At 43.2% G+C, this 21,878-nt stretch overlaps 1 protein-coding gene across 1 annotated transcript in view; it reads left to right on the forward strand.

The window, feature by feature from the left end:
• The window catches only part of XRCC5 (X-ray repair cross complementing 5), a 105,592-nt gene that overhangs the window by 31,287 nt on the left and 52,427 nt on the right, over positions 1 to 21,878 (forward strand). The window contains 7 exon segments of the mRNA XM_083153680.1: positions 6,564 to 6,678; positions 14,126 to 14,264; positions 15,549 to 15,661; positions 16,033 to 16,095; positions 19,119 to 19,256; positions 19,944 to 20,034; positions 20,243 to 20,370. Coding sequence (XP_083009806.1) covers positions 6,564 to 6,678; positions 14,126 to 14,264; positions 15,549 to 15,661; positions 16,033 to 16,095; positions 19,119 to 19,256; positions 19,944 to 20,034; positions 20,243 to 20,370 — 787 coding nt within the window.

A 21,878-nucleotide genomic window follows, 5' to 3' on the forward strand; every position in this document is an offset into this window, starting at 1 on the left:
CCCAGGGGTTTCACCAATTTTGGTACAACTGGGATGTGAAAATGGAAAATTACATTTTTTTACACAAACATGCAGTTCTGGCTCAAAATTTTTCATTTTCACAAGGAATGAAGGAGACAATGCACCCCAAAATCTGTGCCCCAATTTCTCCCGAGTACGGCAATGCCTCACATGTGACCAAAAAATACCAGTTGGGTGCATGGCAGGACTCAGAAGGGAAGGAGTGATTTTTGGATTTTGCAGCAAAGATTTTGGTGGAATGAATGGTGGGTGCTATGTTGCATTAGCAAGACTCCCAAAGCACCAATACAGTGGAACCCCCCCACAAGTCACCCCATTTTGCAAAGTACACCCCTCAGGGAATTCATCTAGGGGTATAGTGTACATTTCAAACCCCCAGGGGTTTCACCAATTTTGGTACAACTGGGATGTGAAAATGGAAAATTACATTTTTTTACACAAACATGCAGTTCTGGCTCAAAATTTTTCATTTTCACAAGGAATGAAGGAGACAATGCACCCCAAAATCTGTGCCCCAATTTCTCCAGAGTACGGCAATGCCTCACATGTGACCAAAAAATACCAGTTGGGTGCATGGCAGGACTTAGAAGGGAAGGAGTGATTTTTAGATTTTGCAGCTCAGATTCTGGTGGTTTTTTGGTGGGTGCTATGTCGCATTAGCAAGACCCCCCAAGCACCAATACAGTGGAACCCCCCCACAAGTCACCCCATTTTGCAAAGTACACCCCTCAGGGAATTCATCTAGGGGTATAGTGTACATTTCAAACCCCCAGGGGTTTCACCAATTTTGGTACAACTGGGATGTGAAAATGGAAAATTACATTTTTTTACACAAACATGCAGTTCTGGCTCAAAATTTTTCATTTTCACAAGGAATGAAGGAGACAAAGCACCCCAAAATCTGTGCCCCAATTTCTCCCGAGTACGGCAATGCCTCACATGTGACCAAAAAATACCAGTTGGGTGCATGGCAGGACTTAGAAGGGAAGGAGTGATTTTTGGATTTTGCAGCTCAGATTCTGGTGGAATTTTGGTGGGTGCTATGTCGCATTAGCAAGACCCCCCAAGCACCAATACAGTGGAACCCCCCCACAAGTGACCCCATTTTGCAAACTACACCCCTCAGGGAATTCATCTAGGGGTATAGTGTACATTTCAAACCCCCAGGGGTTTCACCAATTTTGGTATAACTGGGATGTGAAAATGGAAAATTACATTTTTTTACACAAACATGCAGTTCTGGCTCAAAATTTATCATTTTCACAAGGAATGAAGGAGACAAAGCACCCCAAAATCTGTGCCCCCATTTCTCCAGAGTACGGCAATGCCTCACATGTGACCAAAAAATACCAGTTGGGTGCATGGCAGGACTCAGAAGGGAAGGAGTGATTTTTGGATTTTGCAGCAAAGATTTTGGTGGAATGAATGGTGGGTGCTATGTTGCATTACCAATACAGTGGAACCCCCCCACAAGTCACCCCATTTTGCAAACTACACCCCTCAGGGAATTCATCTAGGGGTATAGTGTACATTTCAAACCCCCAGGGGTTTCATCAATTTTGGTACAACTGGGCAGTGAAAATGAAAAAAATACATTTTTTTACACAAAAATGTACTTCTGGCTCAAAATTTTTCATTTTCACAAGGAATGAAGGAGACAAAGCACCCCAAAATCTGTGCCCCCATTTCTCCAGAGTACGGCAATGCCTCACATGTGACCAAAAAATACCAGTTGGGTGCATGGCAGGACTCAGAAGGGAAGGAGTGATTTTTGGATTTTGCAGCAAAGATTTTGGTGGAATGAATGGTGGGTGCTATGTTGCATTACCAATACAGTGGAACCCCCCCACAAGTCACCCCATTTTGCAAACTACACCCCTCAGGGAATTCATCTAGGGGTATAGTGTACATTTCAAACCCCCAGGGGTTTCATCAATTTTGGTACAACTGGGCAGTGAAAATGAAAAAAATACATTTTTTTACACAAAAATGTACTTCTGGCTCAAAATTTTTCATTTTCACAAGGAATGAAGGAGACAAAGCACCCCAAAATCTGTGCCCCCATTTCTCCAGAGTACGGCAATGCCTCACATGTGACCAAAAAATACCAGTTGGGTGCATGGCAGGACTCAGAAGGGAAGGAGTGATTTTTGGATTTTGCAGCTCAGATTCTGGTGGAATGAATGGTGGGTGCTATGTGGCATTAGCAAGACCCCCGAAGCACGGTGAAATGATGAACCTAATAATCCATAGATGTGTGGTATATTTTAAAGCACTCCTTTATACATAGGCCGGGTTTGTCGGGGCAAGTTTCACAGTGGAAAATAGTTTCCTTTCTTATTCCCTTTTTATAACAAACTTTGCACCTTTTTTGTGTCCTGCCCTTTCTTGCAGTGGAGGGGATTTCGTTGGGAAAATGCTGCCCTGGTACAATACGGGGGCCAGTACTAGAAGTACTGGGGCCCTCTGCCTGCTGATTCCCAAATGTTAGGCTCTTTATGACTTCCTCTTGAAAGTGCATAAATGTCCCCCTCTGGCCGGTAGAACGGAATAGCACGTAAGCGTTATACAGTGCCATCTGGATGATATACACGGCCAGCTTCTTGTACCAGATATTTGTTTTCCGCAGGGCACTGTACGGCTTTAGTACCTGATCTGAAAGATCCACTCCGCCCATGTACTTATTGTAATCTAGGATACAATTTGGTTTGGAGGTGTGGGTACTGGTACCTCGTACAGGGATGGAGGTGGTACTGTCTCCATGAATTGTTGTCAGTATAAGGACATCCCTCTTGTCCTTATATTTGACCAACAACATATTTTCGGTGCATATTCCCCTGCTTTCACCCCTTCTCATTACTTGGGCAATGTGCGTTTTGGGGAGGCCTCTTTGGTTCTTGCGCACAGTACCGCAAGCTGCTGTACCTCTTGAACCAAGGGCCTTAAACAGGGGGATGCTGGTGTAAAAGTTATCCACATAGAGGTGATAACCCTTATCCAGGAAGGGGTGCATTAAATCCCAGACAATTTTTCCACTAACACCTACGAGGGAGGGGGGGCATTCTGGTGGTTCAATTCTTGAATCCTTCCCTTCATATACCCTAAACTTGTGGGTGTACCCTGTGGTGCTTTCACACAGCTTATACATTTTTATGCCATACCTTGCCCTCTTACTGGGAAGGTACTGGCGGAATTTAACCCTTCCTTTAAAATGTATAAGGGACTCGTCGATACTAATACATTTATCAGGGATGTATAGCTCTGCAAATTTGGCACTGAAATGATCAATGACCGGCCTGACTTTGAATAGCCTGTCAAAGGTGGGATCATCTCTGGGTGGGCACTGTGCATTATCGGTGTAATGTATAAATTTATGGATTGCCTCAAAACGAGCCCGGGGCATGGCCATACGGTGAAATGGGGTGCTGTACAGAACATCTGTACTCCAATATTGCCTAATTTGTGGCTTTTTTACTATGCCCATATGTAACACCAGACCCCAAAACGTCATCATCTCTACTGCATCTACAGGGGTCCACCTAGCAAATGATGACGTGGGGTTTTGAGCAATAAACTGCTGGGCATATAAATTAGTTTGGTCCACCATTAAATTTATAAAATCATCAGAGAAAAATAATTTGAAAAAGTCAATTTCTCTGAGACCTGTTGAATCAAATTGGATTCCTGGGATGGCCAAAAACTCAGGAACCTGGGGCTCAAAATTGTCTGGTGGTGGGGTCCATACGAGATCAATTATTGGGGGGGGGGGTCTCAGCTGCTCTACGGGGGCGTCTTTGAGGGGGTCCCTCATCATCAGAGGAGGAAGAGGAGCTTAAGACAAATCCTTCAAATTCCCCGCTTGCCTCACTGGCTGTGTCAGAGTCAGATGCAAGCATGGCATATGCCTCCTCCACCGAATACATTCTCCTGGATGACTGGGACGACATTTGGGATGACATTTGGGATGCCATTTATATTTTTGTGTAACTGGTAGTGAAATGTTTCAACACGTGTATAGTGTAGGGGGGGGTACAAACTTTATTTCAACCCAGGGGGTATGTAGTGTGTATTGTGTATGTAGTGCAGAAAAAAAAAAATACAAAAAAAAAAAAATTGAAGGGTTCAAAAAAAAAAAAATGGAAGGGGTTAAAAAAAAAAAAAATGGAAGGGGTTAAAAAAAAAAAAAATGGAAGGGGTTAAAAAAAAAAAAAAAGGTCCTGCGCCAAAAATTGAGCACAGATGTTGGTCAGTAACGTCCGTCACTGAACAGCGCTCAAAGGCAACAGGAATTTGATCAAAAAAAAAAAAAAATAGATCAACCCTATGCCGAAAAAGCTGATCAGTGATGTACGTCACTGATCAGTGCACAGTGGCCACAGGACACACACAAAATCACAGTGTGTGTAAAAAAAAAATGTAAAAAAGACCCCACAGCACTCACAAAAAATAAAAAAAGGTGATCAGTGATGCGACACTGATTACCAGTGAGGGGCAGCAGGTGCACAACCTTTGGTGGTACTGACAGGTATATATAAAAAAAAAAAACCTCTGTACCCCCAAAAAGTTGCTGATCACCTCAGATATAGTGATCAGCACAAAAAGGCGGGGGCAGCCGACACAAAATTTAGCACTCTATCACTATCTCTCTCTATCTCTCACTATCTATCACTCTATGACACTGCAGCAGTTATATAAAAAATATATAGCACAATCTGTCACTATCTCTCTATCTCTCTCTCTCTATCTCTCTCTATCTATCTATAGCTCTATCACACTGCAGCAGCACAAAATATAGCACTAGGCCTCTCTATCTCTCTCTATCTCTCTCTATCTCTTTCAGTTATATAAAAAATATATAGCACAATCTGTCACTATCTCTCTCTCTATCTCTCTCTCTCTATCTCTCTCTATCACACTGCAGCAGCACAAAATATAGCACTAGGCCTCTCTATCTCTCTCTATCTCTCTCTATCTCTTTCAGTTATATAAAAAATATATAGCACAATCTGTCACTATCTCTCTCTCTATCTCTCTCTCTCTATCTCTCTCTATCTCTCTATCTATAGCTCTATCACACTGCAGCAGCACAAAATATAGCACTAGGCCTCTCTATCTCTCTCTATCTCTCTCTATCTCTCTCTCTCTAACTCTCTCTAACTATCTATCTAATAAATCGCAGCAGCACAAGATGCAGCACAAGATGCAGCACAGGATGTCACAAAATGTCACAATATCAATGATCAATGATCAGGTAAGGGTTCTGGTCAGTATAGGCGGCAGGTGGGGCACGGTGACCGCACTGCACGCTTTTCCAGACCGGAATGGCGTCTGCAGTGCAGTCACCGTTAGTTTAAACCCCCCTCCACGGCTGTGATTGGTCCGTCGGTCCGACGGACCAATCACGGCCTTTGGGGGCGGGCGGGGTGAGGTGGGGTGACACCAGTGTCACCCTTACACCCCGCGGTGATTGGTGCTGTACTTTACAGCACCAATCACCTCCGATCCCGTGTCACCGGCGAACGTTATTCGCCGGTGACACAGGAAAACGCTGTGAATGGCTGTTCACACTGAACAGCCAATCACAGCGATCGGCGACGGGGGGGCGGCATCGCAGCCCCCCCTGGGCATGCAGGGACATGTCTGCTGTCAGGGACAGCAGACATCGTCCCTCTGTCACTGCGTCTCTAGACGCAGTGACAGTTTTAAGCCATGACGTATATATACGTCAACGGTCGGGAAGTACTTCCCGGCCATGACGTATATATACGTCAATTGTCGTGAAGGGGTTAAATAAACATGGTTTATTCATCTATTTTAAAGTATGAAGGAACCCCATCATTTTAAATTTTCATCTATAAACCATAAAGCTGAAATAAGCTGGTACGCCTGACATCCACTGTAGCTCTGTTATAAAAGTAAAGTTTAAGCTTGTTGATCCACTCTAGAGAACTGATGCTTCTTCCACATTTATTAGACCTGACCTAAGATGATCTCACATTGGGCCATTAGAATGCAGTGATATGCCTTGCTGTAATGTAACCAATGCCTATGTGTATGATTCAACCAATTCCCACTTTCTCCAATGCAAGGCTGTCCGTATTCCTGTCTGTTGCATACGGAGGGTACATGGCGGCTGATCGGTGGGACTATGGTCAACGCGACATTTTCAACATTTTTCTTGGTGGATCATTCTTTACTATCCAAGTGGACATAGTTAGAATAGTGTGCCCGAAGCATAGCAAGCCATGCGAGGGGACACTGTGCACATATATGGTATCCCAGGGGACCCCTGTGACATTCGGCACCAAAAAAACCATGAAAAAGTACCATTGACCATTGTTCCGCCGATCAGCCGCCGTTGTCTAACTAGCATTATTACCGCTCTAGCGGCCAATGACTATCTTCACGTGTCTAAGCTGGGTTCACTAAGGGTGGTCGACCCGCTATACCACATCCAAAGTTTTTATGCACAGTATGAAGTTTTATAGTTTGTGCACCATTAATTTAAAATATTTATTTTTATTTTTCCATTTTTGGTTTAGAGAGAGTCTGGAAAAACTTTCTATCTTTAAGAAGATTGAGAGGAGACCGATGCCATGGCCCTGCCTACTAACCATAGGGTCCAACCTTTCTATACGTATCGTGGGATACAAATGTGTACGTACCTCTTGATTCACAAGATGAGCAATCCCTGCAATGTGCATGATTGGGTGTTTTTATTTTCAGTGTAGAGCTGCTGCTGCTGTAAGGGCAAATTTACAGCGAATGGTGAAAATATCAGTAACCATATTACAGCTGTACAGTGTATGGAATAACACAAATAGAAAGAATAGATAGAAAAATATAAATTGGACAGTGAGATGAGAGGATCTCTACCCTGCCCCTTACACCTGGGTGTAGAACTAATGGTTTACAATTATTGATGGAGAACACCTCATACAGTAGAAATGTCTTTGTTTTCCATGTGTCTGATGTGCCGCAACCCATACTGGCTGAGCGTGCGCTAGAAATCCTACCTGTACAAATACTGCTTTGCTGATATATATGAAGTCTGCAGTTTATACTTTGTGTGTGTGTGTGTGTGTGTGTCTATTATGTGTGTATGTATATATATATATATATATATATATATATATATATATATATAGAGAGGGTGTAGGTGCGGCACTCCGGAGCAATACTTAAATAAAGTCAGACGACAAAGGACTGATTTGACAACGTTTCAGTTGTATTTAACCAACTTTTTTCAAGTCATACATATAAAATAGACAGCGTGTACATACCTTAAGTACTACCAACAATCACCCGTGCAAAGTGAAGCTGCGGCAGAGAGGACGGGACAATCCCCCGGCCTCGTCGCCGTGCAGTGACGTCATCACGTAGTAGACGCAATGTAATGACAAGTGAACCATCACCATGACAACCAATAAACAATCTGGAGGAAAAAGCAGAAGTACTGGTTACCGGCAAATATGTACATCAATGCGAATATACGCTAACAATACATACAATGCAAGAATGAGCAAACAGAGATGTATAATGTATAACACGTTTCATGAACCCATTAAAAGGTAATGCACAATTAGCGGAAACATGCGTATGAAATACTTTCATTGAGACCCCGGGGAGAGACCACATCTAATTTGTGAATCCACATTGCCTCTCGTTGCAACAATTGCAGGGCCCTATTCCCGCCTCGGATAGAGGGTGGAATCGTATCAATGATGCGGTACCGTAGGGAATTCAAGGGGTGCGAGAATTCTGCGAAGTGCCGTGCTACCGGCTGTTCGCTGGTACCCGCTATGATGGCTTTGCGGATGGCTGCTCGGTGTGCGGCCATCCTGTCCTTGAACTTACACTCGGTTTTGCCGATGTAAGTGAGTCCGCAAGGACAGAGAATCTGGTACACAACATGGTTGGTGTCGCAATTGACGTGGTGCCGAATGGAGATGGATCGGCCAGTGTGGGGATGTTTGAAGGTATTGCCTGCCAACATGAACTGGCATGTGACACACCCGCAGCGAGTGCAGCCCAGCGGTCTGCTAGTGAGGAAAGAACTGGTATGAGGCTTGGACTGGCGTAGTTTAGCCACGTCCGTTTTAACAAGCAGGTCCTTAAGATTTTTTCCCCTCGAGTAACACGGCATCAGAGAAGTATTGGAAAAAGGGAGCGAGGTGTCAGTTGACACTATGGGCCAGTGTTTTTTAGTTATGGCATTAATGGACGGGGAAATCTGGCAAAATTTATTGACCCACGGTAGTTTGGGCTCAGAGGGAAGTGTGTTCTTTTTACTCAACAGGGCAGTACGATCCAAAGTGAGAGCTTTGGTTTTTGCCTGCTGTAACACGCTGTCAGAATAACCTCTGTTGCGAAATTTGCGCATCAGAGCATCAATCTGTATAAGTGCCGTGGAATGATCGCTATTGATCCGCAGGATGCGGATCATTTGGGAGTATGGCAACCCGCGTTTGAGGCTCTGCGGGTGACAGCTGGATGATAACAAGGGTTGATTACGATCAGTGGGTTTTTGGTATAATGTGGTGCTTAATTTGCCGTTGGAAAATGAGATGGATACATCCAGAAATTGCATCAGGCTCTGACTGGCAGAGTAAGTAAATTTGATGGGACATGGGGATTGATTGTGAACTTCGATGACTGTGGCAAACGCTTCTTTGGTGGATGACCAAATGATGAACACGTCATCTATATAACGACCCATGAAAACAATATTGGCAAGGACCTCAGGTCTATTGTAAAATAACACATCTTCTATGGCATACATGACAACATTAGCGTAGCTCGGAGCTGCGCTGGATCCCATCGCGCAGCCCCGAGCCTGTTGGTAAAATTGACCATCATAAAGAAAAAAGTTGTTAGCAAGTACAAGATACAATAAATCGGCAATGGCATTAATCTGAGGTGGAGAAAAAGTACTCTTGTTATGTAGGAACATTTTAGTGGCATGTAGACCAAAGTCATGGGGAATAGAGGTGTATAAACTCACCACATCTAGTCCAATGAGCCAACTGTCCACAGGAATGCAGGTAAGCGCATTGAGTTTGGATAGAAATGATCCTGTATCCAGCAAAAAGCTGGGTTCACATTGAACCAGGGGTTGGAGGATTGAGTCCAGAAAAATGGCAGTCGGCTGAAAAAGCGAATCATGGGCAGCGATGATGGGGCGCCCGGGGGGATTTGTTAAGCTTTTGTGAACCTTGGGTAAGGTATAGAATAAGGGGACAATAGGGAAGTCCGGTATAAGAATGTCACTGACGTCCTTGGTTAACAGATCCACGTCGACTGCTTGTTTAAGCGATGTAGACAATAGACGCCTGAAATGAGGTGAGGGATCTTTCGAAAGCAAAGAGTAGACTTCTCTGTCAGCCAGTTGGGATTCAGCTTCTTTACGATAATCACAAAGGTCCTGCAGCACAATGCTGCCACCTTTGTCCGCAGCGCGGATGATCAGGTTCGGATTGGCTGATAGGGTTTTCAGTGCAAGACGTTCTGCTGGAGACAAATTAGGGTGCAAAGGAGGCATCGGGTCAATAAGTGAGGATACTTCTTGGTCGATGATGCGAGTAAAGGTGCGGATACTCGGGTTATAAGAAACAGGGTCGAACGTAGAAACAGGTTTAAATTTCTTCAGCTGTGCTGGAATGTTCTTGCTGATGTTGGTAACTGGGCTGGGGTGCAAGGCAAACCATTCCTTGAGTTTCAGATTGCGATGTAGTCTGGATTTCTCCACGTTCCACTGGAGCTGATCAAATTGTACGGTAGGGATAAAGGATAGGCCCTTATTGAGCAGGCTCATTTCACTTGTAGACAGCTCATAGGAAGAAAGATTGAAAATTATTGATTGTGCGCCAGAGGTGGTTTGCGACCCCGTGTGAAGTCGTTTGTTCTGGCCGCCCCGTCTCGTGAAAAGCCTCTTCCTCGGCCTCTGTGGTATCTGGGAGCTTGGCCTAAAGGGACCCTTGATGTCGACTGCTGCTCTTGGTCGGTATTAGAACTCGCTGAATCTTGCGAGGACCCGGTGTCAAAACGATCTTGTATTTTACGGTTGCGACGGAAAAAAGGTCGACGCTGGTCTTGCGTCTGGGGGTTTGTAATCCATTTGTATACTGTATGTCGCTCGTAGTCAGTGTCGACTTTGACCAATTTTTCTTTTTTAAATTTGATCAAGTCTCGTTTATATTGGGAAACCTGGTTAGCGAGTTTCTCAATCCACTTCTGTTCAGTGTCAGCAGACAGGGAGGGTAGATGTGCTGCCTCATAGATGGTGATCTTTTCTTGAAGTGATGCCAGTTCTTTTGCAGAGTGCTCGATGACCAGTAAAATGAGGTCGAACGAACATTTGTTCAGTATGGCCACCCAGCGGCGGCAAAACTGGGGGTCATAGCGGCCAATGGTGGGGCAATTGCGAACGCGGAAGCCTCGCGGAATCTTCTTGGCTTTATAATAGTCACTGAGTGACAATCTATGCAAATGAAAGTCCGTCTCTTTTTTCTTCAAACGAAGAAGGTCTCTGAATAGAATTTCAGGTGGGGTAGCTTCATTCTCGTCGTTGATCCCTTTTTCCGCGACAATTTTATCTGCTTCAGTTTCTGAATAGGAGAACATATCTCCCAAGGGGTATTTGGTGTGAGAAAACAGGTCTTCAATTTCCTCCGCCATGCTTGGTTGTGGACACCACGATGTGAAGGGGTTTGTGAGGTGAATCACCCAGTGGGGAACAAGAACAAATGTGCGGGTAGCTCCACGATGAACAGGAAAAAGTTTGTAGAATGTTGCGCTGGGTGCACGGACACGATCACTCACTCGATGAAATCGGTGTCTGATCCAATGTAAACGTCCAAGGTCCGGCACTCCCAATGACCAGTAAGTAACTGGGTCCGGTGCCCTCACAAAGTTGCGAAATAGAGAGGGTGTAGGTGCGGCACTCCGGAGCAATACTTAAATAAAGGCAGACGACAAAGGACTGATTTGACAACGTTTTTTCGCTTTTTCAGCCGACTGCCATTTTTCTGGACTCAATCCTCCAACCCCTGGTTCAATGTGAACCCAGCTTTTTGCTGGATACAGGATCATTTCTATCCAAACTCAATGCGCTTACCTGCATTCCTGTGGACAGTTGGCTCATTGGACTAGATGTGGTGAGTTTATACACCTCTATTCCCCATGACTTTGGTCTACATGCCACTAAAATGTTCCTACATAACAAGAGTACTTTTTCTCCACCTCAGATTAATGCCATTGCCGATTTATTGTATCTTGTACTTGCTAACAACTTTTTTCTTTATGATGGTCAATTTTACCAACAGGCTCGGGGCTGCGCGATGGGATCCAGCGCAGCTCCGAGCTACGCTAATGTTGTCATGTATGCCATAGAAGATGTGTTATTTTACAATAGACCTGAGGTCCTTGCCAATATTGTTTTCATGGGTCGTTATATAGATGACGTGTTCATCATTTGGTCATCCACCAAAGAAGCGTTTGCCACAGTCATCGAAGTTCACAATCAATCCCCATGTCCCATCAAATTTACTTACTCTGCCAGTCAGAGCCTGATGCAATTTCTGGATGTATCCATCTCATTTTCCAACGGCAAATTAAGCACCACATTATACCAAAAACCCACTGATCGTAATCAACCCTTGTTATCATCCAGCTGTCACCCGCAGAGCCTCAAACGCGGGTTGCCATACTCCCAAATGATCCGCATCCTGCGGATCAATAGCGATCATTCCACGGCACTTATACAGATTGATGCTCTGATGCGCAAATTTCGCAACAGAGGTTATTCTGACAGCGTGTTACAGCAGGCAAAAACCAAAGCTCTCACTTTGGATCGTACTGCCCTGTTGAGTAAAAAGAACACACTTCCCTCTGAGCCCAAACTACCGTGGGTCAATAAATTTTGCCAGATTTCCCCGTCCATTAATGCCATAACTAAAAAACACTGGCCCATAGTGTCAACTGACACCTCGCTCCCTTTTTCCAATACTTCTCTGATGCCGTGTTACTCGAGGGGAAAAAATCTTAAGGACCTGCTTGTTAAAACGGACGTGGCTAAACTACGCCAGTCCAAGCCTCATACCAGTTCTTTCCTCACTAGCAGACCGCTGGGCTGCACTCGCTGCGGGTGTGTCACATGCCAGTTCATGTTGGCAGGCAATACCTTCAAACATCCCCACACTGGCCGATCCATCTCCATTCGGCACCACGTCAATTGCGACACCAACCATGTTGTGTACCAGATTCTCTGTCCTTGCGGACTCACTTACATCGGCAAAACCGAGTGTAAGTTCAAGGACAGGATGGCCGCACACCGAGCAGCCATCCGCAAAGCCATCATAGCGGGTACCAGCGAACAGCCGGTAGCACGGCACTTCGCAGAATTCTCGCACCCCTTGAATTCCCTACGGTACCGCATCATTGATACGATTCCACCCTCTATCCGAGGCGGGAATAGGGCCCTGCAATTGTTGCAACGAGAGGCAATGTGGATTCACAAATTAGATGTGGTCTCTCCCCGGGGTCTCAATGAAAGTATTTCATACGCATGTTTCCGCTAATTGTGCATTACCTTTTAATGGGTTCATGAAACGTGTTATACATTATACATCTCTGTTTGCTCATTCTTGCATTGTATGTATTGTTAGCGTATATTCGCATTGATGTACATATTTGCCGGTAACCAGTACTTCTGCTTTTTCCTCCAGATTGTTTATTGGTTGTCATGGTGATGGTTCACTTGTCATTACATTGCGTCTACTACGTGATGACGTCACTGCACGGCGACGAGGCCGGGGGATTGTCCCGCCCTCTCTGCCGCAGCTTCACTTTGCACGGGTGATTGTTGGTAGTACTTAAGGTATGTACACGCTGTCTATTTTATATGTATGACTTGAAAAAAGTTGGTTAAATACAACTGAAACGTTGTCAAATCAGTCCTTTGTCGTCTGACTTTATTTAAGTATTGCTCCGGAGTGCCGCACCTACACCCTCTCTATTTCGCAACTTTGTGAGGGCACCGGACCCAGTTACTTACTGGTCATTGGGAGTGCCGGACCTTGGACGTTTATATATATATATATATATATATATATATATATATATATATATATATATATATATATATATATATATATATATATATAGTGCATATGTGGATATAAATTGGCATTGCTGGGTAAGGTAGCCCCAAACATGGAATGAACAAGGAGTAATGAAAAGGAATAACACTGATGTCAGTACTGGTGGCCACATAAAGAAGACAGGAAAGTGAAAAAGTAATTTCTCTGTCCCTGTATGCAGTCTAGAGCATACACACGGTGAGATATGCACTATTTTTCTATTCAATTTTGCCTATATAAGCAAAGTCGAATAGAAAATCGAATGAGCATCGAATGGTTTTTCTACATTCGATCCCAATGCGCGCTCCAGTGTAGTGTAAATTGAATAAAAATTATAGCCAAAATTATATAGTGGAAATCTAATTTTTTCACTGCAGCATTCGATTCGATGTCCATCTCCTGCCGGAAGCCAGTGTTGATCTAAAAACAAATCGAATGTAAAATCGAATAGGAAATAGTGGAAATCGAAAAGGAGTAGAAAAAACTGACCGAGGAGGTCAAATAGTCCATATCTAATAGAAATCGAATCGAAAACGGAATCGAACCGTGTGTACGCACCAAGATATTTTTCGGTTCTACTGCATTAATACGTGCACTACTTGAGGTTAATTTTTGTGTTTGCTTTGTTTTCACGTGCATAAAATATTTACAGTAAATATTATCTAAATATAATAAATATATGGATTTCATAGTGTTCCTATACATAGATCCACATCTATACCTGTCATCGCATTTACTTCTCTCTGCTGGATCAGTTTATTTTTTTTATCATCCTGTTGCACTGCAGAGAATTTAATTCCTTAAAATGCTAGTTAGTCACATGACCTGGAACTCCTGTCAGAACCCCTATAATCGTCACTATGGTAGGTTCTACTTTCCCAGTGGTAACACATCATGTTGCTGAGTGCAGGAAGCAGAACTAACCACCCTCACCTGATGTAATAATACTATTTTTTTTGGTTTAGGTGACACAGGAGAAAGTAAAAAAGTCATGGGCTAATGTAGATGCCAAAACTTTGAAAAAGGACGATGTACAGAAGGAAACGGTTTATTGTCTAAATAATGATGAAGAAACAGAAGTCCAAAAAGACGATACTATTCAAGGTTTGAGTTTTTATCTAGAATTTCTATTCAATACATATGGGTTTTGTCCACCAAGTAAATAGTTGTCATGTATTATTTCACTGCTACATGTGGTCTATTAAAATAATGTTTTAACAGTTAAAAATCGGAATTTTGGATGTCAAGCTGTTTACACATTAGACAACTTTGTACACGGTGTGCACGTTAATGACGAGTTCTGATGATAAATCAAGTAAATTGTCCGGTGTTCACTCGATCACGATGCTGAAGAACATTCCGGGCTGAATGTTTGTTGCTTCTACTGATCTTTTGAACATGAAGGAAGATTTGTAGGGATTGTTAATGACGGCGTACTCCTGGATGTGGCCAATGATGATATCTTGCGCAAGATTGCGCAATGTGTACACACTATAGCATTTGTCTGAGAGTTCAAGGGAAATAGTTGAGGACATTGCATCCTTTCCAAAGTCTTCTAATGTGTATGCATCTTAAGGTGCCCATACACGGTACAATTGTTATGTGTGACGAGATGCGCACTCCGATCACGCATCTCATCGCACAGCTCAAAAAGTCACTGTGCTGCACATTCTTTTTGTACTAGATCTCATCTCATTGAATTGAATTGCAAAACCTACAGTATGCAGTGCGATATTGTATACAATAATTGTACCGTGTATGTACACCTTAAAGCAAATATGCTAATTTATTTCAAATGTGTGTGATAATCGTCCAGTCACACTGCAATCTAGGGGTTTTGTTTGACTGACCAAATTGTCCTGCAGGGACAGTTTGGTCTCTTTAAACCAGTTTTATGGGCGCTTTAAACCAGTCGGTCCGTTCTGTCGAGCTGCCTCTTCAATGCTGTCAGAAATGACCGCATTAAATAGGCACCTGCCACTATTTACTGTCGGAAATATAAGCAGGGATTAAATACCCCTCATAGTAGTCATCTTAATGGACGGTGCTGTGGTGAAACTGATCTCACAGTTATGTGTTCTGTCTTGTTTATGGAATTGTTTGATAATGTGTCAGACGTTCACAGTTTCCTCTGAGTTGGTAGGCATGCTAGTGTCTTTTAGTTACTACAGTATGTAGTCTTTTTGCCCATATGTTAGTTGTCCAAGAAAAACTTGGGTTGTATTTTATAATCTGGATCACCTTGGTGCTTGTCCGCTACTGTAGAACGCTCTCAGCATATGTACATGGTAAGGCCCAGGTTGTTCTGGTCTACTTTGTAGTCATTCCCAGCTTGCCTGTGACTGAAGACTGCCAAATTAATGTAATGCATTCTCTCTGCCCCAACAGGGTACCGCTATGGCAGTGACATTATACCGTTCTCAAAGGTGGATCAAGAACAGATGAAGTACAAAACAGAGTCTAAATGTTTCTCTGTTCTGGGATTCACTAAGTCATCACTGGTAATTCTGCACATTAGTCATGTCTCTGAAGACCCAAAAGATTCATATATATAATTGGATATATTGGGGGAAATTTACTAAAGGAAATTTGTAAAAAATAGGTGTAAAAATAGGTGTATTTGTATCCAGAAATACACTTATTTTTGAAATTTACTATCCCGAAAATACGGCAATTCGTATTCGTATTGATGTGCTATCATTACGAATATGAATTGCCGTATTTTCGGGATAGAAAATGTTAAAAATAAGTGTATTTCTGGATACAAATACACCTATTTTTACACCTATTTTTTACAAATTTCCTTTAGTAAATTTCCCCCATTATGTCACTAAACCTGAATTTATTAACATTAATAATTTTGTTTTCCCAGATTGAGAGAACCCACTTTATGGGCACTCAAGTTCTGAAAATTTTTGCACCAAAGGATGATGATGTGAGTATAGATTAAGGAGGGTTTGCTATGAAGATTCCCCATAGCTACCCTGTTTAATTAACTGCAACACTCCGCATGATGCGCTTGCTAAAGTGTAGCTAAACTTGATGGGATTTTTCAGTCAAAAGGTAAATAACTCACAAGTTTATAGAGCTTTGTCACATATGTAATAGAATGTTAGTTCTCTCACACAGTCAGTTCAGAAATGGACCCTGCGTCTTGTATGTTGCCAAAATCTGCAACATTTAACATTCATTTTGCCACTGAGATGTACCTGAACAGACATGCTGCATAGTAGATATAGGGAGTCATGCTATGCTATTTCTGAAAGTAAAAGATCTGATTTTCCTGATGATGTGATAGAATTAAAATAGTTTGTGGCCTGGCCTGCGAGCGATGCTGCCAACCTTTGTCCTACTCGGGTTCCATAAATGCATGTATTAATGTACTAAATTGGTATAAATACTTGAATGCAGTGGTTCCCAAACTATGTGCCTAGACATCCTGGGGTGCAACAAAGCTGTTGCTGGGGTGCCTTGAGATTGGTGGTCCAGGAACAAACCAAATTATTTATGGTCCTAGTCACAACCAGTGCAGCCAATCATTAGACACGTGAACCACAGCTGTCCACCACCACATAACCGGATCTAATGATGATGAGCAAAATGTACTGAATTTCATTTTTTCCACATTTTTCAATAAAAAATGTGTATCCCTAAGGGTGACATGAACAAAATGCTGATACTCCAGGGTCCTACAACTCAAGAAAGTTTGGGGGCCACGGCCTTAATGAGTTAACCACACAACTATGCACAACACTGGAATACGCCATCTTTATATTGAAGCCTATTGGCTTGTGGATAGGTTCCTAAAAAAAATGAGAGAGGGTAGGGGGGCCTGTTCTTAGATGGAGGTTTGGTTAAGGAGTGGGTAATGCAACCCAAAATATTTAGGTGTTCCTAAATCTTATATTAAGATGTATAAAATGGTGCATAGTTCATAACAGTGTGGACATATGACATTTATACAAATTGTACTATTGTCATATATATATATATATATATATATATATATATATATATATATATATATATATAGTATATCCAGTATATGCATGACACATGCTGCCTCTATAATACTGTAACCATATCCTCCTTATTGCAGTTCATATACTATTCATTGAACAGCCGATCTAACGGCTGTTCAATTGAACTGCTAAAACATTGAAATATTGCTGGTCTGTTGGCCAGTGTGAACCAGCAAGAGGTCTTTGAACAATTTAGTTCAGAAAGCCTATGGCTGATCTCCAATACACAGAGAACGCACTTCCTGATCTGTCTGCAGATCATCTAATCTGCGTGTGTACCCAGCCTAAGACTAGGGCGGTTAGTCAGACCTGATCGCTGGGCTGCAAATTTGTCAATGGGAGTGCGCATGCTTACGGATCGTAGCATGCATGCGCAACATCATCCAGCTATAAAATCCAGCATCTTTTTTTTTTTTTTAGTCGCAGGCCGTTTAAAAATTGTTTGATAGGAATCTGGTGTTTGGAGGGTGGTAACCATCACGTTTCTGGGAAAATGTAGGCGTGCTCAGGGACGGTGTGTGATATCCGATCAGCCTGTTTCTATCGCACTGGCTAAGTAGGTTCTGGGTTACGCACAGACTGTACACAGTGGAAAAATCATTTGATGGTGATTAAGTTCTAAATGGATTTGCAGCTAATTGCCGAACTGCAAAATGTTGGCACGCCTTTGGCTTCCTTGCACAGGGAGGGATTTCACTCTGGCGGGGCAGATACACACTGAATGATGTCGGTACGCTATATCATTCAGTGCCGTCACCGGGACTATATAGCCAAATTAACCTGCATATTCAGCAGACATACATTTTCATGAACGATGCGCGGGTGCGTGCATATTTAACTATATTGAGTGTGCACACTAGAAGATATAGGAAAAGATATTGCTCAGAAAGCCCTGTCTGAAATATTTCTTTTACTACATCCTCTAGTGTGTATGGTGCTTAACATTGTGTACTGGATGAATGTGGCCCCAATCTTCCACATATAAATATTGGGGTATGTGACACTGGGTCAACCAAATTATAGCCGACATGCATTAGGTCAACAGGGCTTAGGTCAAAACATGAAAAAGGTCGACAGCTAAAAAGTGCACCGCGTCCCCTTGGATGGCTCGCTGCGCTCGGCACACTAACATTTTCCTTTAATGCCCTAGTGCAGTGTTTTTCAACCACTGTGCCGTGACACACTAGTGTGCCTTGAGCTGTTCTCAAGTGTGCCCCCAGATCTGGAGATGCCCAAACCAGTTTACAGCCACCACCAGTTCAACTGTTCCTGACTGGTCTCTTCTTTTCATGTAAAGGGCCAATGTATTTTGTTTTTTTGTTACCTGTGGGGACCAGTGTGATTGTTTTTATATAGGGGCCTTTAGGGGTTTTTTCTCTGTGGGGGCCAATGTGTTTTGCCCTGTGGGGATCTCATTAAAATCTTATTTAGTGTGCCGCATGGTAAAAAGGTTGAAAATCACTGCCCTAGTGGATGGCATGAAATACGACCTGTCAGTGCATGTCCGCTCCTAAAAAAACCACGAAAACCCCATGTCGACCTTCCCATTGTTGACCTAATGCTTGTATCGACCTTTTGATCCTGTTGACCTTAGCCATGTTGACCTTTTACATGTATAGACCCAATGCATGTCGACCTTAATAGTGTCGACCTAAGGACCGCATACCCCCTCAATTGCACTTGTGGTAACTCTGCATATTGAGCAGACCCATTGAACTGCCGGCCTCCCTCCCTCCCACCTTTCTGAATCACTGCTATTTCTCTGTGTGCATGGAAGACATTGGGCACTTGCCCATCATGTACTGATGCATGATTATGAATGAGCTGAGCAGGAACATCTATTTGGAAGTACGTACTATCCTTCTACTCTATACATGAATTAAGGTTTTCCCCTTATTTTAGCTTAGTTGTCTGTATGTTTTTTGTCCTCCAATAGGCTGCAGCTGTTGCACTGTCCGCTCTGATTCAGGCTCTGGAAGAGATGGAAATGGTAGCCATTGTACGGTATGCCTATGATAGAAGATCAAACCCCCAGGTTGGCGTTGCCTTCCCTCACATCACAGACAAATACAAGGTGTGCTGAGATATATCGGAGTTACCATTTATTCATATGGCCTTACAACATCATTTAATTATGTACATGGGATTTGGTGCATTGAACCTGTCGATGAATAGAAGTGAAGGGGGTGTACAGTAGAGTTTTTAAGGGTGGTGGGTGTGGGGATTACCTGAATACTAGAGGGTTGTGCTTACCCCATTGTATGTTTCTGCCAGCAGTCATTGGAGAATGGGTTCCACAGTATGTACAAATATTAACATGTGTTTTACATTGTTGTCCTGTAGCTCAAGAAAATCTTTTATGCACACAGGAAAATGACATCAGCAATGTTTGAACTTCACATCTTGGAGCAGCTTTTTCAAACTCTGCCATTACAGTCCAGGTTTTAAGAATATCCATGCTTGAGCACAGGTGACTTATTAAGCACCTCACTCAATTTGACTTAATCATCTGGATTCAAGCATGTATATCCTTAATATCTGGTCAGTAATGGCAGAGTCAGGGGAACTTTAGCTTAGCGTTTATTGTGTTTCAGCAAACATATTCTCATTTTAAAATATCCTATTACCATGGCAACAAGAGAGTTCCCTGAAGTCTTGTTTGTCAGCTTTTAGCTGCTTCAAGAAGTTTGGGTAATGGGAAGTTTTGTATCTGGTCATTACTATTGGCACCGTGTTATTAAAATCTCATTTCTGTGCTTAGTGTCTGGTGTATGTTCAGCTGCCGTACATGGAGGACTTGAGGCAATATATCTTTTCCTCACTCAGCAATAATAAAAAGATCAAGCCCACAGGTACAATGAGAAATTCAATTTTACAATTTCAAATGTGTGTATTGTGCTTTCATATGTGTAATGATCTTCACTAGAAGGTAAAAGTGGTGGGTCGGTTTTTGTACAAGATTAATATTACTATCTAGTCTTCCAACAACACAGTGATGGCGGGACAAAAGCTCTGGGTACGGCAGGCAGGCTGATTTACAGATCATCTTCCTGTTCTCAGATACACAACTCTCTGCAGTGGACTCTTTGATTGACAACATGAGTTTGGTGCAAGATGATGGGGAAAGTGTTGAGGATTTATTCAAACCCAGCAAAATCCCCAACCCTCAGTTCCAGCGTTTATTCCAAGTAAGTGATAATCATGAGTCTCTTTTTGTGGTAAAATATGTTTTGACAGTGCAGAGCGGTGTAGCAGATATACTGTAGCATGTTTCTGGAATTCCGCATCCGGTATACAGTGCTACTAGTTGAACCACAATTGTGAGATTGCTGCCTAAGCTTTGGCAGCAGCTGGCACCATAAGGGATGGCAAGCTGTTCTAATGGCAATTAAACAATTACAGTTATTAGTGTGAATTTAACATGTATATTTTATTCAGTCACATTTGTGGTTACATATCCATTTATGATTTGTGTCTTGTACAGTATATTGTGACTTTTTCTATCCTCTACATCCAGTCCGAGATTGAAGCATAGCCTTCACCATACATTTAGCAGAACTCCCTTATTTGTGCCCTATAGTCTATTGGATTTGATTCCTGACGTATATCTACAGATAAAAGCTCCAGCACACAAAGCTGTCCTGACACAAATTGAATCTCTCAGACATGGTATTATTGATTACTGGTCTGACATCTATGGTGGGCGGATCAATCAGCAGCTGTACAGACAGTGGGGAACCTTCCGGCTGCTTACACCTGAATCGTTTCAGAAATATTTAAAATGTTGTCTCTGCAGCATTTGGTGCACCCTCTTTTGTTTTATTATTGGAGGGGGGGGGGTTTGGCGGCCTGGCAGACTGATGATATTGGGTTCACGACATCACTTGTATGTATAAAGTCTACAATGTCACAGGTTAGTAATAAAACTGCAAATAGGAGAGTAATGACAGGTCCTTTTTCTGACAGTGCAATGAAATCTGCTTACAGTATAGGTCAGGCTGACCTTTTGTTCCAATGCATCTAGCTTGTATAAAGAGAATTTGTTCTTCATTCTATGGTGTTTGGTACATTTAGGTATTAATTTGGTACCTTTTAAGCTGGGTATACACTGAGCCATGGCCCTAACTGTGCGGAGTTTGTATATTCTCCCCGTGCTTGCGTGGGTTTCCTCCGGGCTCTCTGGTTTCTTCCCACAATACAAAAATATACTGGTAGGCTAATTGGCTCCCAACAAATTAACCCTAGAATGTCTGTGTGTGTGTACATGTGTTAGGGACAGGGCCGTTTCTAGAGGCGGACAAGCTGTGCAGCAGCCCGGGGCGCCGCACGGCTTGTCCGCCTCTGAAACAGCCAGGGCGCCCGGCAGTCTAACCCCCCCGCCCGCAGCCGCAGCCGCAGCCGCAGCCGCTGCCGCTGTCTCCCCGGCCGCCCGACTCCACGCTGGAGAGGGGAGGGGAACGCATCGTGCGTTTCTCCGTCCCCTCGCCCACGTCACTGGGCTGCCGCTGTCAGCCAATAGGAGCTCGGGCGCGGGATAGGAGAGAAGCACGATGCGCTCCCCTCCCCTCTCCAAGTAAGTTTGTTACTGGGGGCATATGTTTGTGACACTGGGGGGCATATATCTGTGGCACTGGGGGGCATATATCTGTGGCACTGGGGGCATATATCTGTGGCACTGGGGGCATATATCTGTGGC

The sequence above is a fragment of the Crinia signifera genome, chromosome 7 (assembly GCF_055691185.1).
Source record: "Crinia signifera chromosome 7, ASM5569118v1, whole genome shotgun sequence".
In the NCBI taxonomy this organism is placed as follows: Eukaryota; Metazoa; Chordata; class Amphibia; order Anura; family Myobatrachidae; genus Crinia; species Crinia signifera.